Genomic DNA, 25,690 nt, shown 5'->3' with positions numbered 1-25,690 from the left:
ATGTTGTATTGTAGACATGGTATCAGAGCCATAGCAATCGTGCAATCTCCACGCCTTCTTGATTCTTCTTTTCTTCTTCTTGCCTTCATCCACCATGGATGATATCAATGCTTCTCCAAGTTCTAATCCAGCACCAAATTTTGGTTCAAATTTCCCTGAAAACTCTATTGATGAATCATTGGACTTGTTTTATCTCCATCATGGAGATAATCCAGGGACAATTCTAGTACAAACTCTTCTTTCAAGTGAGAATTACCACACATGGAGCTGCTTAAAGGAGATGGCACTAGCTGCGAAGAACAAGCTTGAGATGGTTGATGGATCCATGCCACCACCTGCAATCAACTCTCCAAATTACAAAGCTTGGAAGAAATGTAACAATATGGTTCTAAGCTGTATCACGAATTGTGTTTCAAAGGACATTGCAATAAGTATCCTCTACATCACCAAAGCTAAAGATGTATGGAAGGATCTCAAGACTAGATTCAGTTTCTGTTCTTTCACAGAAATCAAACTCGGTGAGCACATATTATACTCAATTCAAAGGGATTTGAGATGAACTTTCAAATTATCGTCCAATTCCTCATTGGTCTTGTGAAAAGTGTACTTGTGGATCAATGAAGAATGTAACTGAGTTTCATCTTCAAGAATACATTTATTACTTCTTATTGGGTCTGAATGACTCATTCCATAATGTTCATGGACAAATCTTGTTAATGGAGCCATTACCTCCATTTAACAGAGTATTTTCCATGATTATGTGAGATGAGAGACAGAGGCAAATCTCATCTTCTGCATTCTTTAGTGATAGTGCTGCATTTTTATCACGAGCTCCTGCTCTTGCTCCTATTGCATCTTTTAGTGATAATGCTACATTCTTGTCACGAGCTCCTGCTCCTGCTACTTCTATTCCTTTTGGCAGAGGTAATTTTAGAGGCAATGTGCACAAGGATAAGCCTATTTGCAGTCATTGTGGTGTAGTGGGTCACAACATTGACAAGTGCTACAAACTTCATGGTGCCTCTTCTGGTTTTAAGTTCACAAGGAGCAAACCTGTTTTCAATCCTGTAGCAAACCAAGTCCAGCCAATTAATAACCAACCCTCATTTCCATTCAATCAAGCCCAGTGTCAACAGCTGATGGATTTTATACAGCACAATAATCTAGCAACATCACACACACCATCAGTTCATCAAGTAGGTAGTATTTCTACCGATGATCATCTCTTTGCCAAACCATCAGGTAACCCTTCTGTTTCATCTTTTCTTGATCCAAAGCATTCTGTTTGTTCATATTGTCATGCATCTATGCTTTCCAAAGGTTCTGAAATCTCTCAAACACATACATGGATCATTGATACTGGAGCTACTAATCACATGCTATGTTCAATTTCCTTATACATAACCATCACAACCACCATTTCCTCAAGATTAAGACTACCCAATGGTAAATTTGCCAATGTCACTGACATTGGCACTATCAGAATTTCAGAACATTAACACTCACTAATGTTTTATGTGTTCCTTCATTTTCATTCAATCTACTTTCAGCCAGCAAAATCATTAAGTCTTTCAATTACTATTTTGTTTTCTAGCTAACCTTTGTTTCATACAGAATCTAGTGTCATGGGTGACGATTGGTGTGGGTGAGGAGAAAGATGGGCTTTACTACTTGCTGCAGAAACCAAAGTCCTTCCAACCAGATTCAACATTCTCTTCAAAGTCTGTTTTTTCATCTCTTTTTTTTTTTTTTTTTTTTGCTTCTATTAAGAATGTTTCATCTGATATTTGGCATTATAGGCTAGGCCATTTATCAGATTCTACAATCAAGATGTTATAAAATTCAAACCCTTAAATTTCATGTAATATCGACCATACTTGTACTATTTTCCCTCTACCAAAACAAAAACGTATTCCATTCCTTGTTAGTGTTAGAAGATATCATGCTCAGTGTTCTCGGGTTCCACGATCGAGCGCAAGTCTAGTGCGCTCGATCGCAAGAACTCAACTACTCTCGGGTTCAGCGATCGATCGCAAGCCCAATGTGCGTTCGATCGCAAGTCACGGTGGAGAAACTCAAATACTCTCGGGTTCCGCGATCAATCGCACACCGAGTGCGCTCGATCGCAGCTACTCAGAAGTTAGAGGCGGTGCAGATTCTCAAAACCAATATGGAAAGATCCTACAGCTCCCAATCAAAGGGATTCAATCATACCAAGATTTTACACTTGTGCAACAAGGAAAACGTGTTCCTTGTACAACAAGGAAAACGTTTCCCTTGGTATCTAAGGAAAATCTTGTATTGTAATTAACTTTGATACCCTAGGTTTAAGGCTATATATATACGACACTTATGTATTGAAAACGTTAAGACTTTGAATAAAAACTTCATCAAAGTTTACATGGTATCAGAGCTTCTTAGGCCAACGCCATAATTTTTCCTTTGATCCTGCAGCACTGTCTACACCATGACAGCAGCTAATTCAGTCTTTGTCCCACCTACTACCACCCAAAACTCTCTTCTCAAGCTTGATTCAGGCAACTATACCAGCTGGGTGACACAGATCAACCCCATTTTGCGCACCTATGATCTCATGGCAATTGTGGATGGTTTAGAACCATGCCCTCCACAAACAATCACTGACGATGAAGGGAAAACTTCTCCAAATCCAGAATATACCAACTGGAACAAAAAGGACCAATTCCTTCTCAGCATCATCACAGCATCTCTCTCAGAGAAAGTCCTGGCCATAGTTTATGGCCTTGATACCTCTCATCAAGCATGGACTGCCTTAGCAACCAAATTTGCTTCTAAATCCAAGTCTCGGATTGCCAACCTCGAGAAACAACTTCAAAGTCTACCACAAGGACCCAAATCCTGCTCAGATTATATTCAAACTGTAAAGAATCTTGCAGATCAACTTGGTGCAGCAGGTAACCCTATACCTGAAGAAGAAATCATCTCCTCTATCCTTAATGGTTTGAACTCATCCTTCACCCATTTCATCACCACATACTCATTTCACACCCGTACAAACACCATCTACTTTGAAGACTTTCAGGATGAACTCCTTAGCCATGAGATGCTGCTACAACAACATCACACACCTGTCCAAGATCCATCAACTTTTGCTCTCACAGCACATAATCCCATACACTCTCAACTCTCCAAGGCCAAACCTCCTATGTCTTCTAGATTTTCATCCCGGAACTACTTTCCAAGACAAGGCAATAATTACACAGCACCTAGGCCTTACTCTCAACCACTTAATCGTGGCCCTCCATTCAGCCGTGGTCCTCTACAATACAGCAGAGGTTCCAACCAAAACCAAAGAGGCAACTTCTCCTTCCCAAATCAGCAGTACAACCGAAGTCTCAATTACAGCAATCAATATCCCCCAAGGCAGTCCAATCCGAGCAATAACTATCCCCCCAAACAGCATATGCCTAACTCATCATCAACTTATCAGGACCAACCCTTCTCTCATGGTCCTAGAGCTCCCTATCAGATTTGTGGAAGAACTAGTCATACGGCATTGGATTGTTTTCATAGAATGGACTATGCTTTTCAGGGCAAGCATCCCCATGACCAATTGGCTGCCATGGTTGCACAAACCACTCCAAACTATGAAGAACAGCAGTGGATAGCAGAGAGTGGTGCCAATGCTCATATCACAAATCAGCTTGAGAATCTACAAATTCAGCAGCCTTTCCAGCAGGCAGAGGAAGTTACAGTGGGCAATGGCTCTGGTTTGGCCATAGAAAACACTGGTTCCACTCTTCTCTCTACACCCAACACTGACTTTCAACTTACCAATATTTTACATTGTCCTCAGGCCTCTGCCAATCTTCTTTCTATTCATAAGTTTTGCCTTGACAGTTTTTGCTACTTTATCTTAACCTCTTCTCATTATTTTGTCAAGGATCTGCTAACCCATGCAACACTCTTGGAGGGGAGGTGTGAGAATGGCTTGTACCCCTTGAAGCTTGGAAGGACCTCTCACAGAGACACCAAGAAATTTATTGCTTTGCTAGGAATAAAAACCACCTCTCTAGTATGGCACTTTAGATTCGGAAACCCTTCTTTGGATATTGTTAACCGTGTTGTCAAGAATAGGGGTGAAGTCGTCTACCGGCTTCGACTAAACTGATATAAACCGTAGCCGATATGCCGATATCCTTATCGGTTAAAAAAAGTATACAGGAATTCGGTCCGGTCCGGTTAAGGTGTTCTTATCGGTTAACCGGTTTAACCGATAAGAACCGGTATACTGTTCACCAAGTAGAAAATGACGCCGTTTTAGTGTAGGTTTTAAATTCCCTTTTTCGGTTTTTTTTTTTTTTGTTAAAGTCGAATTTCAAACCCTAACTCCTAGCTCCCTACCCACTGACCGTCACCCACTGTTTGCGCCGCTCTCTCCCCAGTCCCCAGTCCAGTCCCCTCTCTCGCAACTCGCAAGCCGAGTCTCTCACTCTCTCGGTCTCTCCCCTCTCTCGCCTCTCTCGCAACTCACAAGCCGAGTCTCTCACTCTCTCGGTCTCTCCCCTCTCTCGCCTCTCTCGCGAGACTCGAAGTCTCGAGCGGTCGAACCCAGTGAACCCACTGTAACTCTATAAGTGCACCGTGCACGGCCGTTGCTCACTTGCTCCGAATCTCCGATTGCCTAGCCTATTCACCCAAATCCACTCGTCCCAGGCTCCCAAAGTCCCAGTACGATCAGAAACTCTTGATTCCTCGCCTCTCTGTTACAGGTAAACCGTAAACTCTGGAATTTTTTTTTTCTTTTGTTGTTTTCTTATCTGGCATCTCTAACCCTCAAGCAGTGCACCGTGTGTGAATTATTTCAGTTCACTTCCAATTTCTGACTTCCCACCAAATCAAGCTCTGATCCCTTGCTTCAGGTAACGAAATCGTTTATGAATTATGCTCAATAGTTTGGAAAATCTTTGGTTGTTGGTTGAGATTTAGAATGGGTATTTCAGTGTTGTGTTTTGATATTATTTCGTTGTTGATTTGTGGGCGGTTGAGAATGAGAAAACTTTTCTTGGCTTATTTTATGGTACCCACGGCCACGGGTTCACTGGATAACACATTACACATGCATCTTGAATCCTTGATTTGCATTTTGCACTATTAGGTGAAAAACTCAGTTTATGAACACCATAAATCAGCAAATTAGTTTTGCTAATTAAAACCAACCATTAGTTTGAGTTTTAGTCATAGCCCATAGGTCAAGCATTGTCACATTAGCTAATTAAAATCAACTATTACTTTTTACTTCAGAAGTTCATATGGCTGCACCTCGACCTTCGACATCAACTAGTGCTTCTTGTCCCATAGGCATAGATGATAATGAAACCTTTGATGATATTGATGAATCTGATGAGTTTGATACCCAAGGGATTAGATGTGCTGGTTCTAGGGGTTCTAGGGGAGCATCTCATGGTCGTACTCGTGGTCGACGACCCCCAATCCCTTGTAAAAAAAGATTAAGAACAAAAAGATCTTCAGTATGGGACCATTTTACTAAAGATGCAAATAGTTCTGAAGAGGCTCCTATTACAAGTTGTAACTATTGTGGGGCTCAGTATAAATGTCATGGGACAAACAATGGCACCTCTAGCATGTTGTACCATTTCAGAAAATGCCAAAAGTATAAGAGCTTAAAAGCAAAAATAGATGGCTCTCAATCTAAATTCACCTTTATGGCCGGGCAGAGTCAGAGTGATGGTAGTATTGGTAATAGCCTAATTGTTGGGAAGTATTCTGAAAAACTTATTAGGGAGACTCTTTGTGAAATGATCATTGTTGATGAATTTCCTTTTTCAATTGTGGAGAAGATGGGTGTTAAGAAAATGTTTAAGGTTCTTGAGCCTCGTTTTGAGCTTCCTTCTTGCTATACAGTGATGAAGGATTGTGTTAAGTTGTTTATGACCAAAAAAGAAATAATAAAAAAGAAGTTGTTGATGGTTGGTCAAAGGGTTTGTTTGACAACTGACACTTGGACTTCGATTCAGAATATGAATTACATGGTTGTAACGGGACATTTCATTGACTCTACTTGGAAATATCACAAAAGAATATTGGCATTTCGCCAAGTGTCGGATCACAAGGCAATAACGATTACTAAGGAAATAGAGCAATGTTTGGTGGAATGGGGGATTACCCGTGTGTTGGCGATAACACTTGACAATGCAAGTGCTAATGATAAAGCAATTAGTGAGTTTAGTAAAAAAAATATGTCCAATGATGATGTTATTTGTCGCCATGAGTTTGTTCATGTGAGGTGTTGTGCCCATGTTCTAAATTTAATTGTGAAGGAGGGTATGAAGGGTGCACATGATTCAATTGAAAGGGTCCGAAATATGGTGAAATATGTGAAGGGATCCCCCCAAAGATTAGCCCTCTTTAAGTCTTGTGTAGAAAGGAAGAATCTTGGGTGTCGGTCTTCCTTGACTCTTGATGTTTCCACTAGATGGAACTCTACTTATACCATGTTGGAGGCGGCACAAAAGTATGAAAGGGCATTTAATCTTATGTTAGATGAAGATTCGAATTTTGTACATTATTTGAATGATGATTGTGGAGGGAGGGATGTGTTGGGGGCTCCAAATGAAGATGATTGGAATAAGGTTCGACACATTGTTAAATTCTTGCGTGTGTTTTATGACGAAACAATTCAGATGTCGGGTTCCTTGTACTCAACTTCTAACTTGTTTTTTGGTATTCTTCAAAATGTTTATCATTGTTTGGATGAGTATTGTGAAAGTAACGATTATTCATTGAGTACCATGGCAATGCAAATGAAAGAGAAATATGATAAGTATTGGGGAAATTTTTTGGCTATTAACCCCTTGTTGTTTGTTGCTTCGGTGCTTGATCCACGTTACAAGATAAATGTCTTGGAATTTTGGTTCCAGACGAATGTGGGTCTAGTAAAAGCAAAAGAAATTGTTACCAAATTAAAGGATGTCTTGAGCCGGTTAGATGAGCAATATGCTAAGAATGAAAGTGGGGCTAGGTTTGTAAATGAAGAGCGTAGTTGCACAAGTTTCGAAGGTGTGGGTGTGGGTACTAATAAGAAAGATGCTTTAGCTATTTACCATTCATTTCGGGCGTCCAAAAATGTGATGATGTGTCGGACAGAGATAGAGCAATATTATACGTAAGAGGTGGAGACACCAAGTGACAACTTTGATATTTTAATGTGGTGGAGGGTAAATAAGGTAAAGTTTCCGGTTCTCGCCGAGATAGCACGAGATGTCCTGGCAATTCCACTTACTTCTGTTGCTTCTGAGTCAGCCTTTAGCACCGGAGGTCGCATCATAGATCCTTTTCGGAGTTCTTTGGCTCCGAAAACAGTGGAAGCTCTTATTTGTTGTCAAAATTGGTTTAGATCTTCTCCCAATTTTCAGTATGTTGAGTCACTCTTGCCTGATATTGAAGATCAAGAAAGCTACAAGCTTGAGTCGGGTAATATTTGTTAATTTCAAATTTATTCATTATTCTAATTATTTGATTAAATTATTTTTACTAATCCTCTAAAAATTTCATTGTGGTAGAAATTTTGTCTAATTCCCTCACATTTGACGCGAATTAAGGCTTAATGGATGAACTTTGCGGGGTAATGTTTTGTTTAAAGTATTTGGTAAGTTTTTTGCATCTTATTTTTTTCTTATTTGATATTTATTTCTTACTCTTTAATATTAATTACTAATAGCGATTCACTTTATTTATGTTTTGATTTGTTGGATTATTGAAGGAAGCAAATTTAAGGAATTGAAGTCTTGAAGATAATCTATCTTTGAGGTGGCTCAAGGAAATTATTGTGTAACCGTGTTGATGTTGATGTTTATCCATATTGATCACTATCTTTATGTTTTCTCACTTTTATATTTGTGTAATGGTGTTGCCCATGACTTATTTTCCTTTTGCTAAGTGACTTTAATTAGTTAATACTTTATTTATTATTCATTAATGAATTTTATTTTAATTTGGGTTTGGGTAGGTTTGATGTTTTTTTTTTAAGTGATGGCATTTGATGGGATTTCTTTGCCTTTGGTAAAAGCGTTTTTCATTAACTAGTTTTGCTAGTCTAATTAGCATTCATTATGTTAATTAGTCCATTTGCTTTGGAAAAATGTATTTTATAATATAAAAAAAAAAAAAAAAAAAAAAAAAAAAAAAGGTTGAAGTGGATCAATATAAAAAAGCTTCAATTTTTAGCCCAAAAAACAAATATTTGGGTCCCAACAAAAAGTATTTGGCCCTAAAACAACTCATTTTTAATAAATTATTTTAGCCCAACAAAAAGTATTTGGGCTCTCAAAAGTAAAAAAAAAACTCATTTTTGGTTTTTGGCCCAACAAAATAAATCAATATAAAGCTCTCGGTTAAATCGGTTAACCGGTTTAACCGGACCGTTTAACCGTGTACCGTTTTAACCGAAATTATCGGTTAAAATTCTTATTGGTTCTGTATCGGTTAATAAACCGTTTAACCGAAAATTATCGGTTAATAACCGATAAGGTCCTTAACCGGACCGTTTTGACCGATACCCAGGCCTAGTCAAGAACACTTCTCTTCCTGTTACAAGTTTTAATTTTAATAAAAATTCTACATGCATTTCATGTCAACTTGGCAAGAGTAAAAAGCAGCCTTTTCAAGTATCCAATCGTGTATCCAAGCAACCCCTTGAACTAATCCGTTCTGATGTCTGGACATCGCCAATTCAATCGGTTAGTGGCTACAAATACCATGTTATCTTTGTTGATGATTTTTCAAGATTTACTTGGATCTATCCTTTACGTACCAAATTAGAAGTTTTTGAACACTTTGTAAAATTCAAACTTCTAGTAGAAAATCAGTTCACCTCCCAAATCAAACAACTCCAATCTGATGGAGGAGGTGAATATAATTCTCTCCAGTTTCAATCCTTTCTAACAAAACATGGTATACTTCATCGGAAAACATGTCCTCATACCTCTCAACAAAATGGTTTGGCTGAAAGAAAACTTAGACACATTCTTGAAACAGCCCTAACCCTCTTAGCTCACTCCCATCTATCCAATAAGTATTGGGTTGATGCCTCTCTCACTGCTGTGTATGTCATCAATAGGCTCCCTACTCCAGTTTTGCAATATCATTCACCATACTTTAAACTCTATCATAGGGAACCAAACTATCAAAAACTCAGAGTGTTTGGCTGTCTTTGTTATCCTCTCCTTAGGCCCTTTGGTTTGCACAAACTAGAAAATAGATCTAAGCCATGTATCTTCCTAGGCTACAACTCTGCTGGGTACAAATGTCTAGACCCTGTCACTAACAAAGCATATTTATCGAGGCATGTCATCTTTGATGAGCAATCATTCCCTGCCAAGGATCAAGTCAACTCACATCTGTCATCCAAGATTACAGCACAAGGTGATGCTCCCTTTCTTCTCCCTGTTTCTTGTTCCATTCCATATATTATGCCAACTGTTTCTAACCATACTGCAGCTCCTGCTGAGACTTCACCTGAACCAGCTCCTGCTCCATCTATCCCTGCATCCCCTATTCACTCACCATCTCCCTCAACATCTTCTGGATCAACCTCACCAGTAGCCTCTATCCCATCTAAACCACAACCACCTACTCACCCTATGACTACTAGGTCTAGAACTGGATCACTACAACCTAAGTCCTTCCCTGATTTCCAACTCTACCAAGCCACACTACCTGAGTTTGAACCAGTGACCTATAGACAGGCTGCCACTGATCCAAGATGGAAAGCTGCAATGCAGTTGAAATATGATGCTCTCATTCAAAATTGCACTTGGACTTTATGCCCTAGACCCAAGTTTCACAATGTGATCAGAAACAAATGGGTATTTAAAATCAAGAGGAAAGTCGATGGAAGTATAGAGAGGTTCAAGGCAAGACTAGTAGCTAAGGGCTTTGATCAACAAAGTGGTATCAACTGCACTGAAACCTTTAGTCCCGTGATCAAAGCTTCTACCATTAGAATTATTCTTACTCTTGCTATCCACTTTAACTGGCCCATCAGACAACTTGATGTGTCTAATGCATTTTTGCAAGGGTCATTGGGAGAAGAGGTATATATGGAGCAGCCACCAGGTTTTGTTCACACTACGCCACCTGATCAAGTATGTAAACTTCACAAAGCCATTTATGGTCTCAAGCAAGCCCCTAGAGCCTGGTTCACTTGTATCTCTAATTTCTTGTTGGAACTTGGATTCAAGGGATCTTTAGTGGATACCTCTTTATTTATTTACTTACATGGCTCTATTCAAGTGTACATGCTTGTTTATGTTGATGATATTTTTATTACTGGTACTCACCCTGCCATTATCTCTACCCTCATTAAGAAGTTGCAGAAGAAATTTCCTCTAAAGGACTTAGGGCCCTTAAGTTTCTTTCTTGGCATTCAGGTTACTCGTACTGCTTCTGGTCTTCATCTTTGCCAAACCAAGTATATCCTTGAGCTACTTAGCAAAGCACACATGGTAGACTCCAAACCATCCAAATCTCCCTGTGCTTCTGGCTCCAAACTCTCTAGATATGAAGGTGATCTTTTGACTGATCCCACAGTTTACAGGCAAATTGTAGGTGCTTTACAATATTGTACACTTACATGTCCAGAAATTGCTTACTCCGTTAATCAACTTTGTCAACACATGCATGCCCCTACCTCCGCTCACTGGGTTGCAGCCAAACGAGTGTTAAGGTATCTTAATGGTTCTTCCAATCATGGTTTGTACTACACCAAGAGCAACTTGCAGATCAATGCCTTTTGTGACTCAGATTGGGCAGGATGCCCTGATGACCGCAGGTCCACCACCGGCTTTGCTGTCTTTCTTGGTGATTGTCTTATTGCTTGGAGTGCAAAGAAACAGGCTGTGATCTCTCGATCAAGCATAGAAGCTGAATATTGAGCTCTCTCCCTGACCACAGCTGAACTCTTCTGGATTAGGATGTTGTTCAAAGAAATTGGCATATTTCTCAAAGTACCCCATGTTCTATGGTGTGATAATCTATGTGCTTTAGCCTTGGCATCCAATCCAGTATTTCATGCTCGTACGAAGCACATTGAGGTGGATTATCATTTTGTTCGAGAAAAGGTCCTCAATCGTGATGTTGTTATCAAGTTCATCTCCACCAATGATCAAGTTGCAGATGTGTTGACTAAAGGTCTTTCATCTTCTCGGTTCCTCTCTCTTAAGTCCAAGCTGATGGTGGTTCCTCCACCTATCAGCTTGCGGGAGGGTGTTAGAAGATATCATGCTCAGTGTTCTCGGGTTCCACGATCGAGCGCAAGTCCAGTGCGCTCGATCGCAAGAACTCAACTACTCTCGGGTTCAGCGATCGATCGCAAGCCCAATGTGAGTTCGATCGCAAGTCACGGTGGAGAAACTCAAATACTCTCGGGTTCCGCGATCGATCGCACACCGAGTGCGCTCGATCGCAGCTACGCAGAAGTTAGAGGCGGTGCAGATTCTCAAAACCAATATGGAAAGATCCTACAGCTCCCAATCAAAGGGATTCAATCATACCAAGATTTTACACTTGTGCAACAAGGAAAACGTGTTCCTTGTACAACAAGGAAAATGTTTTCCTTGGTATCTAAGGAAAATCTTGTATAGTAATTAACTTTGATACCCTAGGTTTAAGGCTGTATATATACGACACTTATGTATTGAAAACGTTAAGACTTTGAATAAAAACTTCATCAAAGTTTACAGTTAGCTCTTCTATATCCAATAAAATTTTTGACATGATTCATTGTGACATTTGGGGACCCTTTTCTGCAAGTTCCATAAATGAATGCCATTATTTCTCAACCATTGTAGATGATTTTAGCCGTCATGGGTTCATTTGATGAAATCAAAAGATCAAACTAGAACTTATATTCAATCATTTTTTCATCTCATTGAAACTCATTTTCGTTCCAAAATCAAACATTAAGGTCAGATAATGGTCCTGAATTCAATATGGCAAAATTTTATTCTAATAAAGGAGTTCTACATCAACTAAGTTGTGTAGAATCACCTCAATGCCAGAGTTGAATGGAAGCATCAACATCTCCTCAATGTAGCTAGATCGCTTAGGTTTCAAGCTAATCTACCTATATCTTTTTGGTATGATTGTATTACCATTGCTGCATATCTCATAAACAGAACCCCAACTCCTTTACTTTCAAACAAAACTCCATATGAGATGTTGTTTTCTAAACCTCCTACATATTCACATTTAAAGGTGTTTGGATGTCTTTGTTATGCCTCCACACTTTCAAGAAATAGAAATAAACTAGATCCTAGAGCCAAACCCTGTTTGTTCTTAGGATACCCTACCAGATACAAATGATATCATTTGTTAGATTTAGCCAACAAATCTGTTTTTGTTTCCAGAGATGTAATTTTCATGAGTCTATTTTTCCATATATTCATGGTCTCATTCATCCTAATTCCAATGGCATTTTTCATTCATTCATGTCTAATCTTTCAAATAACCCTATTCTGCCTGCATTCATACATGACACATCTAATTCACACTCCAATTTAGATTCTCATGACTTATCACTTCCTGATTTGTCATTCAATGATGTGTCATCCCCTAAACCAGTTATTTCAGATTAGCCACAAACCACCTTACCTGAATCACCTAATGACATCTCATAAGGGAGAAAATACAAAAAGGAATCATTCGCACGGTGACAATCCTAAAGTTCCTTTAGGGTATTTTTAGTTGACCCATAGGTTTTTTAAAAGGGTTGGCTTAAGTTAACAATGAAAATGGACCACCGAATAATATATATATATATAATAAAAGGAAAGAAAAAAAAAATGAAAACCCTAAGCTCGCCACCTACCCTTTGAAAACCCTTTATGTTTTTTTTTTTCTCTTCTTGCCCACCCTATTTAATTGTATAAGACAAACCCTATACAAGTCAACCGCTCTTATACTCTTACAGCACACCAAAAATTTCTTAGTGCTCTCTTCTCCTCAGTGTGCGTGTCAGGTATGGTTCTCTTGCCTCAAAGATTGCTTTTTCTTCTTCTTCTTTTATATATATATATATATATATATATATATATATATACTTATTTAAGAGCACAAGTGTTTTGGTCAAAATTTTAGTATTTCTTGCCTTGGTTGCCGTGTGGTCTTGTAGTAGGAAAGAGGGATTGTTTTTTTTACTCTATACGTGATTCCATTGCCATATCTCACCACTACTTGTCCTTAGAGAAAATAAAGTTATGACTATGTGCCAAACTCACATTTTTAAAACCAGCCATCTTGATTGTCGTTTTAATAGGTTCTCCCATTAATGTTATTTTCTTCTTTTCCACTCTAGCCGTAGACCCTCACTGTCATCTATGGTTATGTATAAAATATATAGTTATATATGTATAATGTTTTGAAGGATTTATAAATATATACATGAGGACTACTTTAAAGTATATATATATACTTTAAAGTAGTCCTCATGTATATATTTATAAATCCTTCAAAACATTATACATATATGAGATATATAGTTGTAGTACCTCGGCGTGTATATATAGGTGCAACAAGGTTTGAAGTATACTTAACTATATACGTATATAGATATAGAATAAATGAGAGTAATTTGTTATAAACAAAATAATTTAAAGTACATTGAGATATATTATATAAATATATGTATATGAATCCTAACGAATAAAATAAGTTCTGAAAATTTTATGGGAAAACATACTTTAATACTTAAGTAAGTTCATTTTCAATTGATTAGCAAGCCAACTCTTAGTAGTAATAAAATGCTTTACTGTGACGTGTATGAGGGTAGTAACGTGTCTGTATTTCCTTCAGGAGACTAGTTAGCAGTTAGAGGAAATTTTTATTGCAGTCAAGAGGTAAGTGAATTTACTATCTCTTCCAGAAAAAATATCATGTCATGTTATTTATGCAATTTTGTTTCAAACTGCAAATGATTATTTTGTTTATATTATGAAATTATGCTGCATGCATGACAAGTTTGATAAAAATAAACATTGTGAAAATAGTGATGTTTATAAAGAGAATTTTGAGAAAATGATAATAAACCCTCCTACATGTGGCCTTAAAATGAACCTAGAGAAGTACAAGAAATGAGAAAAGAGTTATAAAATGAGGGCACATGTAGGGAGAAGTGTATTTTTGGCCCCAAGAGAAACAAGAGAGAAGCTCAGTATTGATGCTATGGATGAAGGCGCAACCGTTGAAAGAAGCTCTACCAGAAGGTGGTTCCATCATAGTGTTTTTTTTTTTTTTGCCACGCTGAGTGCACCCAGAGTTAATCGACTGGCCAAGGGGATGGGGTTGTAGCCACAGTATCTCATCCCAAGTTGCAGGGACCGCGCAACCCTAGTATACGGGGTAACAGTATACATGGGCCCTAGTATGAGATAAAGACTATCAACAATTTTATTGATGATAATATATTTTATGTGCTTTCTGTTTTCTTAAAAATATACTGGAAACATATGTAATTATGAGTTCCAATTTTCAAAACGGAATAAGGAGTAAAATTACTTATAGTTGTGGTTATCACTTACTGGGCCCTCTTTGGACTCATCAGTTTTATTTCTTGTTTCATGTGGTGATCAGGTTGCACTAGGAGGCCGGAATGGGGATGTTACACACACTTTGCATGTTACTTCTCAACATCAAATTGCTGATTTGTTTACTAAATCTCTTGGTTTGGATCCTTTTCTGTACTTATGTCCAAGATGAATGTCCTTGACATCTTCCCTTCATCTTGAGGGGGAGTATCAGTGAATGAAGAATGAGCTGGCAGTTTGGTTGAAGAAAACAGTTTATAGTTTTGTTAGTTGTAATTAGTTAGGCATTCTGTTAAGTTAGTTTGCTTACTGTTAGAACTGTTATACATACGGTTGAGGTTAGTTTATAGTCAAGGAGTATATATAAACAATGTAGTTGTAAAGTTTCATTTACTCAATGTTATACAGAGAACACAAATTCCTCCTCCAACTCTTCTTCAATCTCCTTGTTCTTCATTTCTCTCTTTCTCTAGCTCTCTGTTTTATATTGATGGTGTATTGTTGACACCTCCAAGCAATAGCTGAGAGTGGAGGGGCTTGAGCGTGAGCAAAGTACCGATTAGTGCAAAAGTTTCCTGATTGGGTAGTACTTCCTCCAGAACATCTAGCTGTTCTAGAAAATTCCGTCCAAGGGCTTCAGTTTCTTCGATCATGGCTTGGAGAACAGCTTGAGAAGCATCCATCACATACAAAGAAAGAAGAAAGGGCAAAAGACGTAGGAGAGGGAAGGAAGTGAGGAAGGGAAACAGGAAGGAAGACAAAGTCTTTAGCGGTTCTATCCATGAAGGAGAGAAAGAGGGAGCTCAGAGAGAGCGAGAGCTTAGTCTTCTCTTTCGCTTAACAAAAAACAACTTTGCTCATAACTACTTGCAATTCAACGCATGCATTGTTTTAAGTAAGGGAAAAGTCCCCTCAAATTACTACTCAATTGACAATGTTTTCCTTCGAACTTTCAATTGAGATAATATTTCCCCGAAATTATCAAAAAATTGACAATGTCACTCTCTAAGGCCATCAGAAAAAATTAAAAATTAAAAAAAAAAACCTAAATTTTTGTAGTAAGACAGCAATACCCCCTATAAATAAATAAAATTAAAAATTAAAAATTAGAATTTTTTATATTTTCACTCCCTGTTTTAGTTTTTTTTTTTTTTTTTTTTTTTTTTACTAAATGTATTTTTCGTCATTAGGGGGAATACTGGCAATTTTTAGTAATTTTTTTTAAAAATATATTGTCAATTTGCTAGTAGTTTGAGTAGTTTGTGGGGACTATGTTGACTTTTCCCTTAAAGTTAATACAGCCTTCAAGAGGTGATTAGTTACCAAATTCAGAAATGATGAATTGATGCACATTGAAGCCATCCATTTTAGGGTAAAAGAAATACTGGGTCCTTGCAATCTGATGTTCATGCATTTTGACTCATGAATAATAAAATTCCATCCATAAATCTTCAGAGAAGAACCAACCTGTTGATTGCTGCTCTTAAATCAAACGTCTAGTGTTCAATGTTTTTGTAATGTAATTGGTTAATAAATTCAGAACAAAAACTCTGTTATCAACAAATAAAAGCATTGCCACTAATCTACCCACATCAAAGGGTAAAATGTTCAGTTGCAATTGGATTCATTACATGACATTTCAAAACAATGCCAGATGGTGATGAAAGCAAATCACATGTTTACATACATAAATGTCACCTAGGGAGGTGATCGAAATTGAAAACGGGAGGATTGAATTTGGAAATTACATCTAAAAAGAATTACACAAAAGGGAAAGAAACACAGCCATCTTTCCACCTTTCATTATCCTGGCTAATCTACAGCACAATACTAATGAAAAGCAATGGCTCAATGCAATGTGACAAAGTCAAATCCTTAATGTTATTTTCTAATTTCTTTTCCCCTACTGAAACTATGTACCTACGAAACTTTTCCCATTCCTCCCTCCTTTTGCCAGTAACATTTTTTTTTATCTACCTTTGATCCATTATGCCTTCTCTACGTCTACGTCTCCTACCTGATCGTCCCAACAATACTCTGCCATGTCGACGGAGGCGGCTAACCAGTGACCCACCACCATCATTATCATCACTGTTATTATTGTCATCTTGATCAGAGGAAACTGACCCACCAACAGGAGAAGTATGGTGAATGCCAACAGCATTCTGATCTGGTGGATGGTGAAAGTTCCTCTCAGGCTGCCTCAGCCGTCTACCAAGGTCATTCCCTGATGGTCCAAATGCGTGCAACAGAAGGAAGACATTCACCAGATTACTATCAAAGCCCACCTCAAAGCCCCCATTCCTCTCTGCAGCATTTACATCAAAAGCCCCATCCTCTTCATCTGTATCGAACCCATTATGGTTACTTTCAATTACATAATCTCCAAAAACCATTGCCCCTGGCATTGTTGACCTTATTGTGCTGATCACATCATCATGCTCCCGCTCCCGCTCAAGCCGTCTCCATTTCTGTTCAAGTGTGGGATCCACTTCGCGTGGCCGTGCAGAGGGGTGCTCTGCCCTTACATGCTTCCTCAGCTCCTTGTAATTTCCAATAAATGAGCAGTTATCCTGCATGCAGCTTCTCTTTTTTGCATTTAGATATTCTCGTGCAGGTTCAACCACAGTCCAACCTTTAACCTGGCCCCTGCAAAGGGGGCAGGCAAGCTCAGTGAGTTCACACCTATCAACAGTCCCACTGGAATCTGGCACCAGAATGGGATTATTGACAGAGACATGCAGGTCTTGTCCATCATTCGATGATGAGATTACTTTAGTATATGCTTTCTTGTACTGGTCAAGGCAGTTGGAGTACCGAAAGCTAGTTCCACACATGTAAGGACGACAACCCTTGTCATGAGAGGAACAGAGGAGAAGAACGGCATTGTGAGGGCACTCCATGCACACAGAACATGTCACATCTTCCCAGTCCTTTTTATCCAAAGCCTTGGAGCATTTCTTAGGGTACAAGTCCACTGAAACATCCGAGTTATATGAAGGCAGTCGATAAGGAGTTACCCTGGACTGTCGGGAAGCCATCCTGCGTCGTCCTCTGCTACTGTTCACCATTTTCAATATATACCTGAAAACCATATTGCAACATATATGAACATAAAGTTTCCACATTGTCCACAAATACTTTATGAACAAGAAATAAAATTTAGGAATTTCCACACCGAATTGGTAGAATTGATCAAAACTGTTGTTGCATGTCAATCTGCTTTAATCGCCACTGTTCTATCCCATGACAAGGAGGCAGAACATAAGTAAAAATGCAGCCTGATTATTTATTGAAAACAATTACTTGAGAATCTTACCCACCAATTGTGACAAAGCAATATACACGGAGCAATCATTAATAGATTTACAGAAAAATAATCTGTCGAATTTAATTAGTCGGCCAGGATTTTCAAGAATTGCGGGCCCTGCAATACCTAATACAGGAATCTCAATCCCGCTATCACATAGCCCCAAGGGTCAAACAGAGGGTATTGACAATAGTATATCAGAAAGGAACTATCACCAAGGCCTAGGTAACCAGTCTCACTCGGGGATATCCTACAGCAAATGTGAACGACACATGATTATGGTTAATTTGTTAAAGGACTAATAATAAGAAAAGGATAGAAAATATGATTGGCTATTAAATAGCCCTAAGGGGTAGAGGGGAGGGTAGTGGCAATAAAAGCCAAAATGATAATATTATAGTAAATCATATAGAAACAATCCTCGTGGCTTGGGTAACCAAGGCATCACCAAGAATACAAGAGCAAAGGACTAAAAGGCATTAGCTACCATCAGGGAGCAGAGCTTATGGGACACTTGTCTTAAAAAATAGAAGAAAGTCCACATACGCCCCTCAAACTTGTTTTTTAATTTTTTTCTTTAAATAAAAAATTTCCTTAAAAAAAAAAAATTGTAGTCTAAAAGAATTTTCGTTTTTTAAAACAAATTTTTTAAAAAAAAAAAAAAAAAAATCGTTTTTTTTTTTAAATAAAATTTTCCATTTAAAAAAATAAAAATTTAAAAAAAAAAATCGTTTTTTTAAATTAAATTTCCATTTTAAAAAAATAATAATAATTAATTTTTTTAAAATTTTTTTTTTCAAATTTATAGGGGTATTTTTGTCTAATTGAGAAATCTAGAAGAGCATTTTTATCTTTTTGCTAGCCTTGAGGGGGACATTAACAATGTTTTGATAGTTTAAGGGGAACATTGTCACAATTGAAAGTTTGGGGAGATATTTTCAATTAGGTGGTAGTTTAAAGTGGGTATGTGGACTTTACCCTAAAAAATATTATATTTTGGCTGCAGCATGTGAAAATTTTGAGAGAAAGCTAACTTATTAAGAGTGTCTGTCCTCAATTGTTTGGGCTGGTGATGCTATTTCTCTTTACTACGGTGTCCGCTACAAAGCTACAGCCAGCAAAACTACATTTTGCACCAGACGCATTATATAACTATTGCAATTAGTCACTTAACAAAAAAAAAAAACCTATTGCAATTAGTCACGTATTAGTACTCTCCAGAAGAATGCACCTGAAACTCAGTTTATCGTTAAAGTCACAAGGAAAGGTAAACCAGGTGGTCAGAATTTACTCAGTTTATCGTTAAAGTCACAAGGAAAGGTAAACCAGGTGGTCAGAATTTACTTCCTCTTTCGAACTCAACCACATTAGCCTAGATTGATCTAAAAATTACTACACTAATATGAAGATGTTAAGGGTGAACATGATTAGCATGGCAACACCTCCATCATTCTTTCACACAAAGCACCAACCATAATACCAGTATTCTTTAGATATCATGTTTATATGCTCCAGAAAAGTGAGGCTGTTAAAAGAAAAAGTAAAATTATTCGCTAAAGACCATGAACTTATCACTAAATAAGATTATCTCAGAACCTATTCTAATGCACAAACATGTAAGTTGTACCTGAAAGCCACCCAGAGAAATCTCATATTACAATAAGTGATAATGATCAAGCTATTGACTAAGCACTGGCCTTTCTTGAAGCTCAATATTACAAAAGAAAAACCCTAGGTTTGATAAAACCGCAAGAAACCAACTTAGAGGCTAAGCAAGTAAGCTGCTGACTAAGAAACTAGCAATTGCTTCATGGTGAAGCACTTAAGGGCCAAGTACGTGATGATAAGGAAGCTGTTGATAAGGAGTTAGCCTTTCTTGAAGTTCCACAATACAAATCTACTCTATGTTTGACCAAATTACAAAATATTCCCATATCGCTAAAGCTCAAAAATGAAAATATTAAAAAACTTTGTCATCGAAGTATTGAAATCAACCTTAATTCACATAATCATCTCTCTGTCCCTCTCCATTGGCAGGTTCTGCCTCAATTATGAACAATTGTTTTGCAGTACATCGATACCCGGGAGTAAACCATTCGTTACAGCTGAAACAAAGCCTTTTTTCTCGTCTTTGTTGCATTTCATCCCATGAGAGCTTCCTCACTTGGGTTTGTGAGCCATTGGGTTGTGGGGTGGAGTTTGATGGATCAGCTGGCGGCTGAGTCATTTTTGAGCGTTGTAATTCATCCTCCCTCGTGCGTGCAAATTTCACAGCCTCTCGCAATGTCCGAGGCTTAAACTTCCATACATTGGTGGAGATGTCAGGCTTTAAACCTACCACAAAAGTGTCGATCAAGGCCTTTTGCGGCCATCCAACCACCCGATTGGCGAGTCTCTCAAACTCCTTCACATAATCCCTCAAGATGCCCCACTGTTGCACACGTGAAAGGGATTCATCATAATCTTCAAATTCAGTTGGCCAAACTGAGCCAACATCTCCTTCTCAAAGATGATCTAGGTAATAGCTTTATTGTCAACACGGTTAACCCTTTTTCAGCCATTGCCACCACTGATTTGCCTCTCCTTCTAGGTAAAAGGCAGCAAGCGTGACCTTCTGGCCATCCTCGGTCTGTTGAGACTCAGAATTGAGCAGCTTGATCAAGCCACGCAATGGGATCGTCCCCTGAGAACCTAGGAAAATCCATCTTAATAGGTTTGGTATAATGACCATCCCCACGGTGATCACAGTTGTGTCCCTACCGAGGATTGGTAGAATCTCAAGTCTCCGTCTCCTGATTCCGTTAAGTCTCGCCAAAGGGTTTGGCAGAGTTTGTTGTTTGGCGGAGTTTGTTGACAGCTCCTTCAAAGTACATTCAATAGATTCCGTAGTTTTGCTCAACCGTTCCGTAGTTTGGTGTAACCGCTGAATAGATTCTTTGACCTCTAGCATATCGGCTTCCAGCTTTTCAATGCAGTCCTTGTAGGTTGTCATTGCTCTAATACCACGTTGATAGGATCTTACTAAGATAATTGGCATTGGTGGTTGAATGTAGGAATGGAAAAGGGGAATATTATTGATAATTCTTCACTCAAGGTAAGAGACACCGTTACACACAAGGTGTTTGCTAAAATACTTCAATGATTATTTCTTACTGCTAATGCTACGTGAACACCTCTAACTCTTAAGATAAAGATAACAACAATCCTACTTATCATACTAAGCCTAACAGAATGGAATTGCTAAGATAAAGATAAAGATAAACATGAAGAGATAGCTTTTCCCATATCCCTCTCCTATTCTCATCCACGTGCTTGAGCTAATCCAAGTAATAGGATTGGAGGACTCCTATCATCAATCTAGTCATTTAGAATCTGCAATGAATTAAGAAAATTATGGCAAAACCTAATGCTTTATTAGCTAATGACATAGAAGGACAACAACTTATTGATGCCAGACAGTTTCTAAGAGTAGTAAAATCAGCTGTATTGTAGAAACAAAGAAGAAGAGAAAATAGTTTGGAAGTGTAGCACCTCACTAAAACAAGAAGAGTCTCACTTCCTTTTTTCTTCATAAATAAATGTAATTAAAAAACACAAAAGAAGCAACCTAAGTATACAACAAGTGTACAAGAGAAACACCTAGCTAGAAGAAGAAAAAAGCTCAAGAAAAGCAAGAGAACAGAATATTAGACTCAAAAGGCAATTGTCCAAAGATAAAGGTCTTGAAGAAAAAAATCTTTTAGATCCCCCAATGTCCGTTCACGGTCTTCAAAACATTGATCATTTCTTTTCCTACAAATACACCACATAAGGCACAAGAACCATCTTCTACATAGCAGCATCCTGAGATCTACCACATTGACCTTTCTAGCAAGCCAAAAAACTGCGTGATTGGGCATAACCCAAGCCAACCCTACAAGGCTGAAAATGGTATTCCATAGGGCACCTGACTTCCAGAACCACCTCACTTCTTGATTTAGACTCTTGAGGAATTTCAAGAGCCAGCAAGCTCTAGAACTCTTCTTCAAATTCTCTTTTCTAGCTAATAATAAAACCAAATGAAGTAGGCTGATAACTCTTCAGATTCTCCTTGATAAATGATATAGTTACAAACCTATTTACAGTCTCACAAAGGAGTTTACTTACTGCAAAGAACTTGAAGGCTAAGAATGTAAATAAAATGCTAAGCAAGAAGTGGTTGCTTCATGGTAAGGCCCTTAAGTGCTACATAAGTGATGATGAGCAAGCTGCTGGCTGACTAAGCAGCTACCACCTCTTGAAGTTCAACAGTGCAAAAAATGAACTTGTGTCTTCAACAACTACAAAATAGGTCCCTAAGAGGTTAACTCAATTGGCTGAAAACCACGCAGAGATCACTAGTTCGAATCTCCCATTGGGGACAAAAATTAATATATATATATATATATAACCTACAAGAAATAAGCTGGTAGTCTTATAACAAGAATGATATTTTACAACCCATTTATAGCCTAACTTAAGTAGGTTACTTCAAGATGAGGAACTTATTCAAAGTGAGTACACTGCTAAGAAAGCAATTACCAAGTTGCTTAAAGGTGAAGCACTTTAGGACTGAGTACAAGATGACAAGCAAACAAACAACCAATAACTAAAGTAGGATGCTAAAGGAAATTTTTGTAACATCTAACTGTAGTGATGAGTGGATACATTATATACACGTGGACGTATTGGGTATTTACGGTGCTAAAAAAATCTTCATACGCATTGAACATAAATTTTTGACACTTCACTTTATGTTTTCCTCTTTTCTTTAGTGAAAAGTAATTGCTCTGCTGTGCACTTTGAGAGAGAGAGAGAGAACCCAAGGGAGTCTAATTGGGATGAGGAGGCACAATACACAAGAAAATCAGCTAGCAAACCTTTCAACCAAGGAATTTTTTTTTTTTTTTAATCTTTATAAAAATAAAGCAAATTCATTAGAAGCACAAAGAGCATAAGCCAAGTACAGAGGAAGTATACAAGATAAAATACCCAGAAAATCAAGAACAAGAAAAAAAAAAGAGAACAAAAATATAAGTAGCTAGAGAACACAAGGTAAGGTGGTAGCAAAGCTCCACTCAAATGAGGATTTGAGAAGACTAATCCGTAGATCTGCACTCATTCTCTCTTCATTAAAGCTCCGATCGTTCCGTTATCCCATATGCACCAGAATTAGAAGGTATTACATTCCAAACAATAATGTTGTCATTCTGGCCAATCCTCTTATTCCAACGCCAAAAGTTCCACCACCCATTTAGGCCTAACCCACTCTACACCAAGATTCTGAAAAGCCATAATCGATAGCTCTCTAGCGACATCAAAACGAAGAGGAAGATGATCCAAAATTTCCCAACTCTTTTTTTACACATACAACACCAATTTATCACTATGATGTGAACTAGCGTAGATTATCCAAAGTGCGAATTTTCCCCAAGGAAAGCTGTCCACATAAAGAAAGGCAACCTCAAAGGAGCCTTAATCCTCCAAACGCTCTTTCAAGGGAAAGGGGAAGCAACGTTAGGAAGTAGAACCTTTAAAAAAAGTTTTGACCTCAAAAGCTCTTCTTTTTTAGGGCTTCCAACATAGGCTATCATTACCTTCCTGACCCACTCTAACAGAATCCAAAACGTGGAAGAAAAAGGAGACAGAGTCCACCTCTCAATTACTGACAATATATACAACCAACTCAAACCATTAGGCCCTTCCAAATTTTTCTTTTACAAGTATAAAAATACAAACACAAGGAAAGACATTCTTTAGAAGTAAGCCACTGGATATAGCAAACTTCGTGAGGCCAGAAATCCACTCACTAGTGTAACTTGACTCCAAATCTCTCAACATATATACTAGCAGCACGCACTTCCCTCCTAATAATTCGCATTCGACATTTAAGAAGTTAACGTTATGCCTGCATTAGAAAATTGCTATTTAACCTTTGAAAATTCCAGGGCATGAATTTTCCTGCTCCAAATAACATACAAACTAATAAACACCAGTCCTCAAACCTTAATTGCCCCTTTAAACCATCAGATTGCCTCACATTTTCAAAGTCTGAGATACTCTAAGCTCAGCTCTGAACAATGCAAGTAGTGTTGCTGCCTCCATATTGACTTGTCCCACTACCAGATCAATAATAGAGTCTCAGCAGACTACCTAACAAAGTAATTATTTTATCCAACCACATCAGTGAAATGTCCAATCAAGGGACCCATTATATTATGAAAAGAAGTCATAAACACTCTTCGAGGATGGCTTAGAGATTTTATTTCTGGATCATTCAAAGAATTACTAAATTACTGTATTTATAACCTTTTTTATTTTTTAAAGTGTCCTAAATCTATGCCAATCCTTAAAATTCAGATGAATATAACATGAGGAATTAGTTGCACAACAAGAGAAAGTAACTCAGTTTTTTCATAAGCATTTTAACATACAAGGAGGAAAGAATCCGATATCATCTGAACAAAAATATTAAAAACTATAAAAATAGCAACTCCCAAGTCATCAATATCAAAGAGATCCAAATAATCCAGTTCTCAAATGAATTATCCAAGGCTAAAATACAATTTCAAAGACAACCCAAATTGTAAAAAAATTAATGATAATGATAACAAGATATGGAAAAGAAAATTTAATCTGGAAAGTTATTACCTGAGGCAAAAGAAAAATACAGAAGAAATCTACCAGCAAGCAGTTGAAAGAACTCAAATATTATAAATACACACACACGAGAGAGAGAGAGATTGTTATTAAGCAGAAATATATTACAGCACCATCGATGAATCCAAAGTAATATAACCAATAACAAGGAAAAATCATTAGTTAAAATAGGCGGCCATGTTCTATTCACTTTTGTCTTTATTTATCGGCGAGTGTATACGCTGTTATGTCCAACCATGTAAGAACTGGCAATCAAGCAAAAAGCAAAGCGCTAAAGCCTGATTTAAACCAATTCAACAAAGAAATGTACAATTACAAAGAATAACACGATTCCGAGCGTAATTCAGCAAAATGATGCAGGCAAAGAAAAGAAACCTCACCTGCCTCGCAGTTGCAGCAAATCTAGATTTACAGACAATTTGCAAGGACCAAAGTGCATCTGATATCATACCAAAAACAATGCAAAGTCAGAGGTTGAAATACAAATTTCCGAATAGAAAACGTGCATAGCCGAAGAATCACGCAAAAGAACAGTTAATGATTAAAATAATACGAAGCTATGATGCGAGGGCACATGGCTTATGGCTAGGACCATTATCCATCTGAGATCCAAACTAGTATTATTTTAAAAACATTTGAAAGAAAAATAAAAGAGATAAAGGGTGAAAGTAAAAAAGTAAAGGTGTTCAAAATTATTCAAATAAAAAAATGCTTTTGAAAACTGCCCGTGTTTGGAAGCCAAGAATACAAGGGAAAATTAAAGGAAAAATGAGAACTTCAGCGGAGAATATGGTTTCCCAATTCCCATATCTTGCAAATTTTCAAAAGGAATCAAAAAAGTTTTAAAAAAAAAAAAAAAAAAAAGAGAAGAAACTTGAGAGTACCCGAAATTGCAGTTCAGAATGGAGAATCGCTCATCGGAGACGAGAATCCAGAGAGAGAGGGAGAAAGAAATAGGGTTTTCTATCACGAAACGAGAAGCAGAGAGAAGAAGAAACGGAGGGCAAAGGAAGAGAGAGTTCTATCGGATTCGTCGAGTCATTGCTACGCTACTCTGTGTGGCTGTGACATCAGAGAGACGGAGAAAGAAAAGAGGGATTAATTAGAATTAGTTCAGAGA

General features: G+C 37.8%; 1 protein-coding gene and 1 long non-coding RNA gene across 4 annotated transcripts; one reads left to right on the top strand and one right to left on the bottom strand.

Annotated features, from left to right (window-relative positions):
* Positions 1-7,449: 7,449 nt before the first annotated feature.
* Positions 7,450-7,785, top strand: LOC132178189 (uncharacterized). The gene is made up of 3 exons (XR_009439809.1): positions 7,450-7,473; positions 7,563-7,648; positions 7,763-7,785. It is a non-coding gene; the product is annotated as an uncharacterized LOC132178189 (long non-coding RNA).
* An 8,400-nt stretch (positions 7,786-16,185) lies between these two features.
* LOC132167432 (uncharacterized) lies at positions 16,186-25,644 on the bottom strand. 3 transcript variants are annotated; one of them, XM_059578401.1, is made up of 4 exons: positions 25,455-25,644; positions 24,951-25,009; positions 17,761-17,863; positions 16,186-17,666 (listed from the first exon to the last, which is right to left on the bottom strand). In XM_059578401.1, exon 4 carries the CDS (start codon positions 17,651-17,653, stop codon positions 16,556-16,558), a length of 1,098 nt encoding a protein of 365 aa, XP_059434384.1. In that variant the 5' UTR covers positions 17,654-17,666; positions 17,761-17,863; positions 24,951-25,009; positions 25,455-25,644; the 3' UTR covers positions 16,186-16,555. The 3 variants fall into 3 exon arrangements, with proteins under 3 accessions (XP_059434384.1, XP_059434385.1, XP_059434383.1); XM_059578402.1 differs by having other exon boundaries at positions 17,761-17,821; XM_059578400.1 differs by lacking the exon at positions 17,761-17,863.
* Between the last annotated feature and the right edge of the window lie 46 nt (positions 25,645-25,690).

This window comes from Corylus avellana, chromosome ca1 (genome assembly GCF_901000735.1).
Source record: "Corylus avellana chromosome ca1, CavTom2PMs-1.0".
Taxonomy (NCBI): Eukaryota; Viridiplantae; Streptophyta; class Magnoliopsida; order Fagales; family Betulaceae; genus Corylus; species Corylus avellana.
This window is presented reverse-complemented; position numbering and strand designations above follow the sequence as displayed.

Excerpts from the sequence above, each read along its gene's own strand:
- LOC132167432 (XM_059578400.1), bottom strand. The coding sequence starts at position 25,009 with ATGCACTTTGGTCCTTGCAAATTGTCTGTAAATCTAGATTTGCTGCAA. Across the intron at positions 17,667-24,950 it reads TTGCTGCAACTGCGAGGCAG|GTATATATTGAAAATGGTGA; the intron begins GTGAGGTTTCTT and ends TATGGTTTTCAG.